Source organism: Pagrus pagrus (assembly GCF_965226575.1).
Source record: "Pagrus pagrus genome assembly, chromosome: 20".
Lineage (NCBI taxonomy): Eukaryota > Metazoa > Chordata > Actinopteri > Spariformes > Sparidae > Pagrus > Pagrus pagrus.
This window is the reverse complement of record NC_140207.1, coordinates 9,218,168-9,233,103: the sequence shown is the minus strand read 5'-3', so window position 1 is coordinate 9,233,103 and position 14,936 is coordinate 9,218,168. Positions and strand designations below refer to the sequence as shown.

At 43.5% G+C, this 14,936-nt stretch overlaps 1 protein-coding gene across 1 annotated transcript; it reads right to left on the bottom strand.

Annotated features, from left to right (window-relative positions):
• Positions 1–783: 783 nt before the first annotated feature.
• Positions 784–14,603, bottom strand: htr5ab (5-hydroxytryptamine (serotonin) receptor 5A-b). Its single transcript, XM_084340278.1, has 3 exons — positions 14,532–14,603; positions 10,704–11,484; positions 784–5,045 (listed from the first exon to the last, which is right to left on the bottom strand). The coding sequence occupies exons 2-3, from the start codon at positions 11,409–11,411 to the stop codon at positions 4,713–4,715; spliced, it is 1,041 nt and encodes a 346-aa protein (XP_084196404.1). The 5' UTR covers positions 11,412–11,484; positions 14,532–14,603; the 3' UTR covers positions 784–4,712.
• Positions 14,604–14,936: the final 333 nt, after the last annotated feature.

The window sequence follows — 14,936 nt, the reverse complement described above, 5'->3', positions numbered from 1 at the left end:
AAAAAAACCCAATGGGAGCTCATTTGTCCTACAGAAAACACTGCTCCTAAAGTGCCTTAAACGCCTCGTCAGAAGACCTACCTACCTGAAAACACGACGGAGCCGACAGGAGACGCAGTGACTGCTGCTGGCTCAGGCATGTGTGAGCTGACCAATCAGAAAATACTGTATTTAGGGGGCGGTGGGGGCCTTAAAGAGACAGGAGCTAAAACATCTCAGGCAGAGGGGGGATCACTGGAGGACTGGTGCCCCCATGTTGGAAAAATCGCTGTGAAAGCACACTCTTGGATGCTCCTATGGAAAATCAAACATGATAAAGTGCCTTCTTGGTTGCCCTTGCAGTGGAAAAAACGTGATAAAGCACCCTCTTGCAGCTTTCAGCACTGGTGTCCCACTGCATACTGCTCTACCCTTTTTATTTTTTTAGCTTTTGACCCTCTAACATCCTGAGTCTGCCGCTGAATTGAATACAATGCTGCAGCATTGGACAATATTAGAAAACTGGTGTTTTTTTGAGCATTAAAGCATGTAAACCTAATCTAGTAGTAACCCAAACTAAAATTATGAGCCTGAAATCAAACATAATTAATCCCCATTAATGAAAATATGTTAAGAGAATCCTCACAAGCGTCTTTGGCCATTCATTGCATTGGTTTTTCGCCTCTTTTCTGACTGTGGTGAGCAACCACCTTCTGTCACTGTACACGTGTGATGATGAGGCTGCTTGCTGCATCTATTTTTGTCAAACTCGTCAGCTAAAACACAGGTCTGCCTTGCCAGAGGCATTTGGTTCTAATCCGAAGTCAGTTTAGCCAAGCCGCATTTTCATGCATGCTGTCTTCCCCTGAAAACATGGATGGATGTGCTTCTTTGAACAGCAGCAGGCTCGCTCCTGGCTCTGAACTGTGCGTGCTGGCAGTGGCACCGTGGAAAGATAGGACACATAAATCTGTGTTTGTCAAATGACCTCCAGTAGTTGGGCAATGATCCTCGTAAAAATGAATTATTATTCAAACTAAAACACACGTTTTTTTCTCCATTTCATGCTTGTTTTTACCCTTTCTTTACTGTACAGTATGTGTGAAGTCAGTTGTTCGAGAATTTCTTGCGGTGTGCCTCGTGGCTCAGCTGGCACGGCGGTGAATTTCACAGGCTTTCTTGTCAAAGTGCCAAACGTGACACTGTGTATTACAAATTAAGCGCTGCTTTATTGTCAATTTTATCATCAAAGGCTCCTCTGGACGAAAAAACATGCACACATTGAAAAAACACTGACACAATTACACACGATACACCATCAAAAAGTCCAACACTTTCATGTTTGTTTTACAACAAGTGCTTCCAAAGGAGGTAATTGCCCACATTTGTTTACGTCTTATGAACATGAAAAATGGAGACGGATGTTAAACAACGCATAGCTGCAACACTTTGCATTTCCTGAGCAGAGTCATCACACAGAACAAGACGGGCAAAGGGTGAATAATCAACCGTCCTCAGGCGATGTGGAGAGCAGTGAGAAGTCATTTCAATAAGTGAATCCTGCAATACAACGTCGGCCCAAGCTGATTAATACATGACAGAAGCGCGAAGAGAGAACAGACAAGTTACCCCGGCACTATCGTTTATTTTTCCCGTCGATATTTCATGCATTTCATTGTTTACCACAGAATATTGTCATCACTGGAACAACCATTACAATTAGTGGGCTATTTTTTTATCTTCTTTATTTTTTTATAGATATTTCTGTTCCTTCATCATTCAAGCTGATAAAGTATCATCGCCCGAAGGATTTATTTTTTCTATTGAGGCTATTTCTTACATAAATTAAATGTAAAAGTTGGTCAAGGTGAAAGGTTGAGGTCAGGTAGAGAACTTAAAGATCATTTTTAATAAAAACATTTTTTTTTTAAGATTTACCACTACTGTTGTCTGACAGATCTCTGTGTGCAGCCCAACACAGTATCACAGCAGTTTGTGAAATAGTCACGTAACTGAATCTACAGGATTTGTAGACATGAACATGAATTTTCAATTTCAAAGTTGTGCTGAATGTCACAAAAATTTAAATGTGTGTCCATGTGTACTAATCCTATAGATTACATTCTGTGACTATTTCACACACTGCTGTGACGGGGGGTTGTAAAGCCACATATTGTTGATGTCTTGTGAAATGGACATGGGATGAAAATGCCAGATGATTGATGCACCACTTGAAATATCCCAACAACCATTAGATACTATTGGATTCGCCTAAAATTTCCATGATATCCGTGGAGCCACGGGGATGAATCTCAATGAGTTTTACATAAAGCACCACCCACAGGTAAAAGTTGTCACTTTATGTGTGAAATGCGTATCTCTACATCTACAAGTTGATCTACAAGATTGGCACGAATGTTGAACGGACACTAACTGTTCACAGATGATGAGTCCTACCGATGTTGGTGATCCGCTGTCTAATCCTCCAGTGCCACAAGGAGGTGGACAGTTTTGGTTTTCAGACAAATGTCTCAACAACTACTGAACAAACGTAAAAATTGAAACAGATTCCCAAACAATGTCTCCTATAGACTTTTGGGAACCCCTGACTTTTCCTTTGACACTTTCATCAGGTCAAAGTTTCTCATTTATGGTCAGATACATGCAAATCTAACATTCCAATCAGCCTTAAAGGGACAGTTCGGATCTTTTGATGGGGGTTGTATGAGGTACGTATCCCTAGTCAGTGTACTCCCTGCAGTAGATGAGCGTCAGGTCTTCCCCTGTGTGGAGAAGCAGCGTGTAGCGCCAGCAGGCAACAGAGCATTATACTTTGAACCAGTAGCAACATGGATTTTAGCCACCTAAAATAAGCCCTACTTAAGAGATACAGATCTGTTTCAGTGTATAGTGTGCTGTGTTTTTCCTTTGGCGCTGCATTCCCTCAACTGACAACATCTGTATTCCTACACACAAGCCAAACTGCCATGCACTTTATTACACCACACACACACACACACACAGCTGCACTTGTGCGTAGGAATATGGATGTTGTGCCGTTGAGGGAATGTAGTGCCAAAGGAAAAGGCTGTTTGATGGCAGCATAAAGCTGTCAGTGCTACGCGCTGCTTCTCCACACAAAGGGAGAGCTGACGGGCAGCTACTGCAAGTAGTACACTGACTAGGGATAAGCACCTCAAACAACCCCCAATTAAAAGCCCCGAACTATCCCTTTAAAGGTCCAGTGTGTCCGATTTGGGGCGTTGAGTGGCAGAAATGGAAACTATGTTTATATTAGTATACAGGACTGTAAGTTAGGGGTATTTTAGTGTTTGTTTTTTAGTGCTTTGTTTCTGTGGCCACTGTAGAGGAGGGTGAGACGAGGGTTGTCAGTTGGTGCAACCACAAGGCTACACACCACTAAATCATTCACAATGGACCTTTTATCTTCTCCCTGCCGTCCCCCCCAAAGAAGAGAAAGAAGTTTCTAGCGCGACTATTTGCTGAGGATCACCTCCTCATGCTCGATTCTTCACATTACAGAACATTACACAACAAAATAAAGGTTCACTTCTCGAGTCTACAGGGCAAAACACTTTCAGCAGAGTGGCGATGTGAACAGGAAACAGGGGAGCCATGAAAAAGCTGACGAAGACCCACAATTAAAAAAACATTAGAACAACTGATGCAACTGTTTTGTGTGCGTAGCTCATCGGGGACATTTGTTTTGGTGAACATTAGCTTCTCTTACTCCCATACACCTTCTACTACAGTATACTACTTACAAACATGCATGTCTCACTGAAGCAACATATGTATTTTTTATTTTCCAGTTTAATTCCTACCGACTTCTCCAGCAACAGATCTTTATCTATCATAATAACGCTCTGAATAGCTTTACACAGTGTGTGCACACATCTGATGTATGCATCGTGGCAAGAGTTTATGAACGATCTATTCGAAGATGATAGGAATAATAACACGTTCTGCTGTTTCCCTGCTTTCGTAAAAGGCATGGGAGTGCGTAAGTGTGTCTGTGAGGAGATTCGGTGTAAAGCCGACTGGAATCAGAGGAAAGACTGCACATTTATCTAGCCATGGTGTTCATGTGCAGGTGAAGGTAGCTGAGCACTTTATGTGACCTCGCTGCAGAGCTGTCAGTTCCTACGATCCTTCTTTCTCTGCAACCAAATCGGCTTTTTTAGCTCGAAATATTATTCGTGGGTGATGAGCACTTTGTCGTGTTTAATAAAGAATGCACAGTTTTGTTCTTGGCTTATTATTCATGAGGTGCTTTTTGTTCAGTTTCGAGAACATTTCTCCCAGCTTTTACTTTGAAATCATTCCCAGCAGCCTCCCATACGATGATGAAACTGTTTATGAGGGAGTTAACGCTCCTCGCTCCCTAATAAGCCTGAAACGGCAGAAAGAAACCAACATGTCGACAGCACTGCATCAGCTGCTGCAACGACACCACCAATTTATTCCTCTCTTTGTAGAGACATAATGCAGACACCCGTCTCAGTCCAGCTGCGAGGTTACCTCCGGAGTGGCGATAAACAAAACAGAACATAAATAAAAATGACACATATTTAAAGACAGTTTGTCAGACATAGTTTCTGGTTGTCATCCATCTGACGGATGATGGAGTGACAGATACAGACAGGTCAGTCCCTTTCTGTCTGGAGGAGCGACGTGCTGGTGAAGTGTGTCTTCCCGGCCCTCAGAGCGGCTCAGCGCTGCCGGGAGAAGAGGTTCCTCAGGGCGTTGTTGTAGTTCTTGTTAAAGGCGGTGTATATGAGCGGGTTGAAGAAGGAGTTGGAGTAGCCCAGCCACAGGAAGATGCTCTTCCAGATGGGCGGGATGTCACAGGAGCACAGCGGCACGATGAGCTCGGTGATGAAGAAGGGAATCCAGCAAAGTACGAACACGCCGATCAGGATGCCGACCATCAGCGCCGCCTTTTTCTCCTTCTGCTCGCGCCAGGTATCCCCGTCCGTCTGGAAGGTCACGGTGGCGTGGCGCACAGTAAACACCATCTGTGGCTGATGCGTCTCCTCCTTTACCTGCGAGACAGGAGATCAGACAATAAAGCAGTTACTCATAAATGACCCAAACCTGGTTTGCATTAGAAAGGCAATGAATTTAACAATGTGGGCCAAAGAGAAGCAAATGCTCAAGTGGGAATTTTGTGGCTGCTCGACAAAAGATGGATTACAGGCTGCTGAACAGAAGTGTGAATCAACAGGTGGATCAACGAGCCAGAGCTTATTCTTTCATCTCACACACACATGCGCGCACACACACACGACAGAGTGCATAAAGCCAGAGCTGTGTCGTAATCTGCATTTTCCAGCAGCCCATTTTGTGCCATTTCTCAAAACACACCGCAGCGCCGGGGAAGAGGAAAAAGAAATGTCAACATTAATTTGCGGACTCCCCCTCTTCCTATTTGTTGCCTAGCACAGCTCAAGGCTGACTTTATTTTTCTGTTTATCAGGTGAAGTCGCCCAGGTCATCCGGCAGCCTCACAGCTTTTATAGAGACTCACCGTCCCTGTAAGACATGTCAGAAGCAAAGCGCTCTAAACTGCTGTTTTCTGTTTGAACAAGAACCTGCGCACGGATGGAGAAACGCGTTCCCTCTGAAGTGAATTTACTTGAATCAATACGGTTCAGCGGGGCCTAAAAACGTTATGATGGACGAGGCAAATGCATTTGCAGCAGAGGCCAGAGGTTAAAAGCATAGGGCTGTTGGGAAGGTTTCATGTTTGGTGGATGGTTTTTAGAGGCTTCAACATGATGTACTAGATGGCGCAGGAGCGAAAATAGGCACTTAACTGTGGATCAGTGGTGAGACTATGAGGCACTTTGAAACTAAGAAGGTAAGACTCACCTTAAATGGCTCACTTCTATTAAATACATGGAGATCTTATCCTTCAGCAACCTGATGCTAAGTATTCAACAGTCATCCAAGTCTCCTTCTAGTCTTATGTTTTTCTTTGTAGCCCAGAAAGTTATCCGTTCATGGCTCATTCTAACGAACGAAAACATAAAGATTTTTATTTTCAGGTGATTTCACACTAACTAAAACATGTTTATGCCCCTAAACCACCCAAAACCCTACAGATTTGACCTTTAAAGCTGCTATTTGTTGCAAAAGTGGATTTTCTTTCTTTTCTCTGATGACAAAACCCTTCCGCCCGCAGATATGGATGTTTTTTTTTGTCTTGTTAAGAATTTTTCCCCTCCTTTCATATGTTTGACAGGTGTAACTGTTCAAGAAAGGATGACAAGCGTGCTTTATGTGTTGAAGGCCAGGTAAATCTAGAGTGTTTAGAGGTATTATTGAATCTAAACTGTACACTCATATTCGCAGTGACAATAAGCGCTTTCTGAAACGAGACATTTTATGGCTTTCAGCACAGCTATTTGTGCATCTAGGCCATGAATCTGTGCACCTTACTTATCAATGCACTCTATTTCTGGTGGCATGTGTACGTGTGGATCTCTTAATGTCTTTGAGTGGGTGTTGATGGATGAGTGCAGGGGGTTTATTATCTTGGATGTTGATGCTACCGCTCACATCCCAACTCCTTACAGGCTCTTTGCAGGGCTCGGTGCCTCGACTCTTCGCCGTACGCTGGGAAATGATGAGAATGAACTTTGGCTGGGTAATGAGACTTGTATAATACAACCATAAGCTGTGAGTATGTCTGCGGAAAGCAAAATGACCGATAAAACATATTTCGTTTAATTGCCATAGCTACAAGAGTGATTGCCTGTGTAATGAAACTTGACGTAGAAGTCTGTCCATCAAGGCAACAAAAGATGCGGCTAATTTATTCAACGCTCGGTTCTTCTTGACCATGCCGGCTGCTGTCACGCTTGCACAACTAAGGGGTATCTTGAGGATTTTTGGGTAATTGCAAAATGTATTACGTAAATTATCATAAAAAACAGTGTGTGTTCTCAACATTTGAAACATTTCTCCTTTTCTCAGGAAGTTAGCCATTTTCTCCCAATGTTCAGACGCTGAGTGCCTTTCATAAGTAGTCTTTTGCAGGTGGAAGAAAAAGATGTCTGCTCTGAGGTGCACAAAAGTGGCATAATCTCTATCATCGAGGTGTTTTCGGAGGGTATTTAAAATTGCATTTGCCACCATAAGGGCCGGTGAAAAGTGGGCGCCGGCTCAATTTTCACAGGGAAAATTTGCCTGATTAAATGTTTGCTAATGCTTGCGGAATAGATCTAGACCTTTGTGTCTGCTGATTAGAGAAAACGCCGCAGCTCGGAAGGTGCAGTGGCCCATTAAGGATGCCGGAGGTGGTATTTATAGACTTCTACCTTCTGCCGATGCACATTAACAAGCTGCCTGTGGTGATGAGCAGGACTGCTTCAATTATTTGTCCGTATGTTCATACACTGGATACTCATGTTTGCCTGATTGCTATTGAATAGCTCATCAGGTAAAAATAATAAATAATTTCACTGCAACTCATATTAATGGGTCAGGGGCATCCGCATAAGAAGAAATACTAATTTGATAAAGGTGTGTCCTTCTATATTTATTACCCTAATATATCAGAATTCACATCCTTGGCTTGACCTTACATTGCCTTCGATTATCAGCTCTAGTTTCAAACCCTTTCCTGAAATCCATAACTCTCACTCTCTCCATGACCAGAGCCCTGATATCATGTTTCAGATCTTACTGGCACTGAGCTTGATTTCATATTCTCTGTTTTCCCAGTCGCAGCTCTCTTGGATGATGGATGCTGCAGGAGGTCCATTCTATGCTTTGTCTTCATTGTCATAATGTTTGCAAAAGTCTTTCACTAACTTCCTGTTCAGGAATACCAAATCTTGCAAATGAGGTTTCCAAAAACCTGGTCTTTTCTTCGGCGGTAGGCAGGTGTAAAACATCCAGGTTATATTCGTAGTAGTCTGATGTCACAGTGTATTTCTTGCCTCTATCTGTTGCCATGGTCGTCGAGGCAGAGGTGAAGGTTGTAATGGCTCTTTGTGCTGTGTGTGCTTGTGTCGTGGTAGAAGTAGCAGTTGTCTCCACTATGTGTTTATTATCAGCAGATACTTCAGGCTTACCACATAGTTTCCTATGGCTGCTTTCTGATATTTCCTCTCATTGACTTTTGGATTATGGATATATAAAAGCAGCCTGGTGTGATAAGGCCTTTATATATTGATAATGAGTCTTCCGCTGTGTAATAGTTTTTTGCACTGTTTATGATGCTGGTGTATTTAATGTCACCATACTGGTGTTGTTCCCAGAACATCCTAATTAATGCCGCCGAGGGACGCATCATTTCAACTTACAAAACATGTGGAGCAAGCCGTCATGGCTGAGTGGGTTAACTATAAGATTATCACTTAGGAGACCAGGATTTATATCCTGTTAAGAACTTATTATTACACTATTCACTTTATCATTTATTAACTTTTTTCAGGGTTTTTCCCCCCAGTTTTGTGTCACTGTTAGGTTAAGTTTGGGGAACTAAAATACTCGGTTAGGTTCAGGCAACATAATACTCGGTTAGGTTTAGGGAACTAAAATACTCAGTTAGGTTTAGGAAACTAAAATACTAAGTTTGATTTAGGCAACAAAACTACTTGGTTGGATTTAGGGAACTTAAATACTTAGGTTTAGGGAACTAGAATACTTAGCTAGGTTTAGACAAAAAATACTTCGTTAGCTTTCGGGAACCAAAATACTTGGTTAGGTTTAGGCAAAAAAAAAAAGCTTGGTAAGGTTCAGGGAACTAAAATACTTCATTAGGTTTAGGTCACAAAAATCCCTGCTTGGGTTTAGGCAACAAAGTACTTAGTGAGGTTTAGGGAACTGAAATAGGTTGGTGGGTTGTAGGAAAACAGGTTTCACAACATTTCACAACATTAAATATGTGTTACAAAGGATAACGTCTCTCTTGTGCATCTTTTTTCCCGAGATGCTAAGCTATGACATTACAAAAACATGAGGTCAACGTCAATTTCAATGATGGTCCTGGAACAACATTAGATATGATGTTCCGGAAAAACACCAACAAGGCAAACCAGTTGTGATTGTGATGCTTCTCACTTGTTCATCCATCTTTGATTATTTTCAGAACACTTTGCAGTTGCTTATCCCTCTTTATCTTGTCCAGTTTGTGCTTTGCTATTGGCCAAGTGTAAATGACAGCATTGATATGACAAGCGACGTCTGTCTTTGTGTGGTCGCCTTTGTCGTTTAATGGCCTGCGTGATGGTGCATCAGCAATCTCCAGTGTTTCTCCATAATCCTGCCATTCATTCTCACATTACACACACCTGATTTCCTCGTCTGTCTTTCTCCTGGGAACTACAACAGCGAGTGCCTCTGCTTAAACAGCTGTCTGCCTCTGTTGGTAATAGTGTGCCAGAGCAGGTGAAGTGATAAGGGCTTCTCTGAGTTGCTAGAAGTGCCTGATCCAATGTCGTGGTAGTTTCTCCTTCCAGCAGATCATATAGGGGACTTGCTACAGTTGACAAATTGTATATTTACTAATCTGCTCATGTAATTAATCATGCCCAGTGTAAGTGCTTGAATGGATACCTCCCAAAACGCACGATAATTGTAGGGATGCTAAACTCTTCATGCAGTTATATCTGCCATAAACCTGAAGAATGTGGACTGACAGGTTGGACAGGGGGTGACTGGGTTTGGTTTAAATGGCCCCTGCTGGTTCCCCCGGCTTCATCTCCACCTTTTGCAACGTCTATATTAAAGATGTACTTGACCTCCCAAGCAATGCTCTGCACTGTTCTTGTTTTCCTTCACTTCTTCTCTGGGTACTACTTTCCCTTCTTTGCTGACTCGAAAACATTTTCTCTCCCAGTGGCCTTTTTCCCATATTTTCCACACTCAGATTTTAATGCTGGGCATTTGCCTTGGGCATCTCCTTCCCGTGACGCCCGCACCTATAGTCCCCGAGTGGGGTTTCTCCCGTCCATCAATTCTGTCCTTAGCTGACTGTCTCTCACCTCTCTTCGATGGTCACAGTTGAATCACCTCCTGCACGCTGAATGCTACCTGTTGGTCATACTGGCTTATCTGCTGTGCTGCCTCTGCACTGCAGCTTCCAATATGGGGTCGGACCTCACCCGTGGTCACATGGAGAGCTCTTCGTCGTGGATGACGACCAATCTGTCTCCGATATGTTGAGTCATAGATCTCACGTGAGAGTGCTCTAATGAGGGATTCAGCTTTTTCCTCTGGCCATTGAACTTGCCATTGTAAACACCCTCTCTCAAGTACTGTGTTTTTTCAGGTGAAAAGCATTAGTCTTATTGAGCTAATACTGTGACGCAGCTGTCCTCTTTCTCCGTCTTACGTAGTTGGGGACTTGAGACTATTTTCAGCTTTGCGGCCCAAAGTTGAAGTTTCTGGTGGGCTAAACTTCACCGTAGCACCGGATGTCTTTCTCTGCTGGCTGACGGCGTATTTGCACTTAGAATATTTGGATTGTTAACTCCACAACAGCATCTCAACATGAGTTGTATACAAAGTGCTTTCAACCAACCTTTCTGACTCGTACAGCTCAAACAGCTCGTTCAGTGTAACTGCCTATTATAGCTCCCTGCTTGGTTTCAAGAAGTGTCTCTCTACATGTATTACCCAATACTTTGACAATGGGGATGATTAACATACTGTGATTTATAAAGAAAAAGAAGAGAATAAATAATCACCTCAGCCATGGGTGTTATCGTGTTGGTCTTGCGGGAGCCAATCCGAAACTTGGCAGCCTTGTAGATCTTCCAATAAACAAACAGCACCACACAAAGTGGCAGGTAAAAGGCTCCGAAGGTGGAGAAGATCGTGTAGGACGGCTCCTGGCTCACCTGGCACTTCATCCCCTCTGAGTAGGTCTCCCCCCAGCCGAAGAGAGGCGACAGGGAAATGATGGAGGACAGCAGCCACGTGAGCGCGATCATCACATTGGAGATCTTTTTTCGTGTCTTCAGCGTGTACTGCAAGTGCCTGGTGATGGACCAGTAGCGATCCAGCGCGATGGCCGTCACGTTCCAGATGCTGGCTGTGCAGCAGAGCACGTCGAAGGAGATCCACACCTGGCACAGCACGCGGCCCAGTTTCCACAGCCTCCCGTTCAGCTCATGGACGAGGCTGAGCGGCATGACCAGGGCGGCCACCATCACGTCGGAGATGGCCATGGACGCCACAAGGTTGTGGGGCACCCGGTGGAACGTTCGTACCCTCAGGATGGTCACTAGCACCAGCAGGTTCCACACGAATGTGGCCACCACCAGCATCGCCAGTAATGTAAGCGTGAGCACGCTGAAAACGGAAAAGGGCCGGTAGATGTTTCCCCCAGAGTCATGGCTGTCCAAAGCTTCACTGAAGTTGGCTGTCAGTATGCTGGTGTTGGGGTACGTCATGGTAGCTGCTCACGGCCCCGCAGCCAAGGGCCAAGATGATTTAGAGACAGTTTCCACCGACAGCTGATGCATTCTGCAGCAGGGAGAGAGGGGAGGAACAAACTAGATTAAAGAGATGCGATGCTCACAAAAGATGGCAGCTTTTACGGCTGGCGTTGCAGGATTTGCGTAAATGCACATCACCAGAGAGGTACTTTAGTGATTTGCTCACAATAGTAAAAAGCACTTGAGTTTCTCACAGCTGTCAAGTAACCTGCCTACAACTTTCAAGTGCAATTTCATCTGCTGTTAAAAAGGCTCAAAAGTACTCTGAGAGATCTCTGGGTCTGGAAAAGACCATAAATATTCAGTTTCATCATCCCACTGCTGTCTTTCGATTTGCATCAAAAGTCAGACCCCTGTTAGAAAATTAACAGTTTTAAGTGGAGACTTTGTTGTGAACCCATTCAGGAATTTGGCATCCAATGGAGAGAACCCTCTGTTGAACACTGTGGAGTTATATGTTTTGAGTGGTAGCGGAGAGCGGCATCTATTTTCACTTCAGATAAGAGAGTCTGTTGGAGAGATACTCTGTATCAACACAGGATTGTCTCTGTTTCAGAGACACAAAAAAAAGAAAAGACGCTCAGAGGCTCAGTTCAACAGTGCAGAAACAAAGAGTCGAAGACACCAACCACTTCCTGTCTCTCAGCTGTATGTTTTAAAGTCTGGTTTTAATCTTTACAACTGATTTATACAGTTAAAAATAATGGAATTAAGTTATTTACAAGTGGCATAATTGAATAAATGAATAAATCAACTCTTAAATGATTTCAGTGGCTCTTTACATACACACAGAAGAACATTTGAACATTGGAAATCCATCATTTTTGTCCAGATTGTGAAAACCGAGCCTGAGACTCACACTCTGACACATTCATTTTAGGAGCGTCACCGGGGGCAATAATGATTTCATGCATCATGTTCTGGAAAACATATTCAGACGTGCCTGATTAAACAATCTCACAAGATGATAATTCTAATCATGAATCATCATATTTATAATCGCTCAGTTTAAACTACACCTCCTGCTCCAACCAATTCCCTCCAACCTACCCCTGCCTCTAACAATCCTCCTAGGCGGTTTGAAAATACAGACCTCCGCTGTTTCTCACCATGAGCCAGCGTATCTACAGCACCAGTATCTTTAAAGTGGAGCTTTGAATATAAAACATAAGCATTCATTTTTCATATTTCCTCTTGTGACACTGTAATGAGGGGGTTTTTCCCCCAGGCATCTGGGTGCTGTGGCTGTGTCCATAATGAGTGCAGCTAATGCATATAATTCAGTTGAAATAAATGTCTCTAATTGAGTTTCATTTATGTAACAGGATTTAATCAACAGCATCATATTCTTGTTGCTGTTTGTCCTGTGATGACATTACTTTTGGCTCCATTACTGGAGAATTAATCTGATGAATAAATCATTAAAATTGTATCGAATTTTCAAGGGCATGAAGAAGAAATGCTTAATTCATATATGTTCTTACACCCCCTGGGTTGTGCCAGTCTGATCATCGGTAAGGCCCGACAGGCCATACGAAGCGTGTCCCCGTCAGCCGATGTATTTATGCGACATGTGACACCGTCTCTTAGCATCACAAGCCATGCCCCCTAATCAAAGGGTCCAACCAAGCACACCGATAGGCCCTCTGCCCTCTCTTCTCTCCTGCTACTATTAACAAGCCTAATAGCCATGAAATTGGACAACCGTTATGAAGGGAACAGGCAATCAAACATGCCTGTTCTCTCCTTTTAAACAGCGGCTGTCACTCACTCTGAAAGAAAGACAAGCAGGGCAGGAAAACACATGCAAATGCATATATGTGAGAGGACTGAGGACAAAGGGCGCTGACAGACAGGGAGACAGGAATCACATCCACTGGCGTCAAAGGATAACAACTGCACAGTCTCTACATAAGAGTGTTTTAGAGGTAGCTGTGTCAGTTCAGGTCAGTCACCGTCTCAAGACTTTAAAGTACCAGCTGGGTCGCTGGGCTTGTTTGCTCGAGAGCCTGGTGGGAATGTTTGTTAACTGTGAGAAATTAGACAGGGACATAGGGTGATCAACATCTCATTATCTATCATAAAGTCTGTGAGCTTTTACTTTGTCATTACAGCAGGAGAACAGAGGTGAAAACGCTAAGTTATTACAGCGAAGGATTTTTACGGTCCTGACAGAGCTGCAGCAGGGAGATATTTCCAGGGCTGTGCGTATTTCATTATAATTTAGAAAATGAGCAAATGAATCAGTAACTCAAACCCACACTGCAGCCAGTGCTGCGGGAATTGAGACGCTGCACACAAAGTTAGATTAATGTGTTTTGCATGTTCTTTAAACTCAGTTTTCTTTGCTGTGGTTATTTCGAGAGCACGGCGCGAGTGTTATTTTTCTCAGCAAAGGAAGTCAAACACATGTATTGCTTAAATGCAACACTGTTGAAAGAAAAACAACAATCTCCAACAAAGCATTGAGGGCTGCCTGCTGCAGATTCAGGTAAAAAAGAAAGAAAAGTACTTTGACATCTCAATTTCATTTAATCTTTGTGTCCAAACACACTGTCACAACCTGATTATAACAGCGAGAGTGTGAATGGCATTCCCCTTTGTGTGAAGCTCTTCAGTGTAGCTTCTCTGAGGCTTCAGGGGCTGACATTTGCAGCTGAAAGGAAGGAAGGAAGGTATGCAGATGTGTCCTTCGGCTGACATTAAAATGAAGGAAGCATGAAGCAAACCTTGAACTCATGTGGGGTTTCAGCCTATGTAAGACATGTACAACCTGCTCCTCTAACTCACTGAAAACAATCACGTGTGGATTATTGTTTTTAACTCTCCAGATTTGAACATGTAGTATCCCCTCTGGTGCTCACATGTCCCATGAGGTTTCCTGACTCTGGTTTATAATTGGTCATCAATTAGGACACTTGTTACGCATCATCTCAACAACACAGCCACACTTTTGAATCATAATCTATCTATCTATCTATAAATATATATAAAAAAGAAAGAATACCCGCTATTTTCTTGTTAGGAAACAAAACTCGGCGGCGGTGTGATCATTCGCATCCGGAGATAACTCACCCCATAAACGGCTGAACACAAAGCAGTCCTGCACGAGAAGAGATCCCTGCTCACACCATCATCGAGATTCACTTTGCAGCTCTTGCTGAGTGATTGAACAGCGCTGCTCAGTGTGGGTGACAGCAGAAACACACCTCGCGTTGTGGAGACAGAGGCGCTGGAATGAACCACGCGCCGGTCGGAAGGGGGAACTGAGCGCAGCGCAAACGCCAAACACTGCGTTTTCTAGGCATGGGGGAGACGCGCGCGCGCGTGTGGTGTGTTGTTGTTTTTGTGCACTTCACTTGAGCTTTTCTTCTCAGAGGCTGCAGAGTGGGAGATGAGGGTGCCTGTCTTTTGTCAGACTGAGGCCGCTCAGAGATTTCCCTCTCTGTAATTAGTCTTATTCTGCAGTGATCAGAGGTT

Coding starts and splice junctions, on each gene's coding strand:
- htr5ab (XM_084340278.1), bottom strand. CDS start 11,411: ATGACGTACCCCAACACCAGCATACTGACAGCCAACTTCAGTGAAGCT. Junction 5,046..10,703: donor CGATAACACCCATGGCTGAG/GTGATTATTTAT, acceptor CCTGTCTCGCAG/GTAAAGGAGGAGACGCATCA.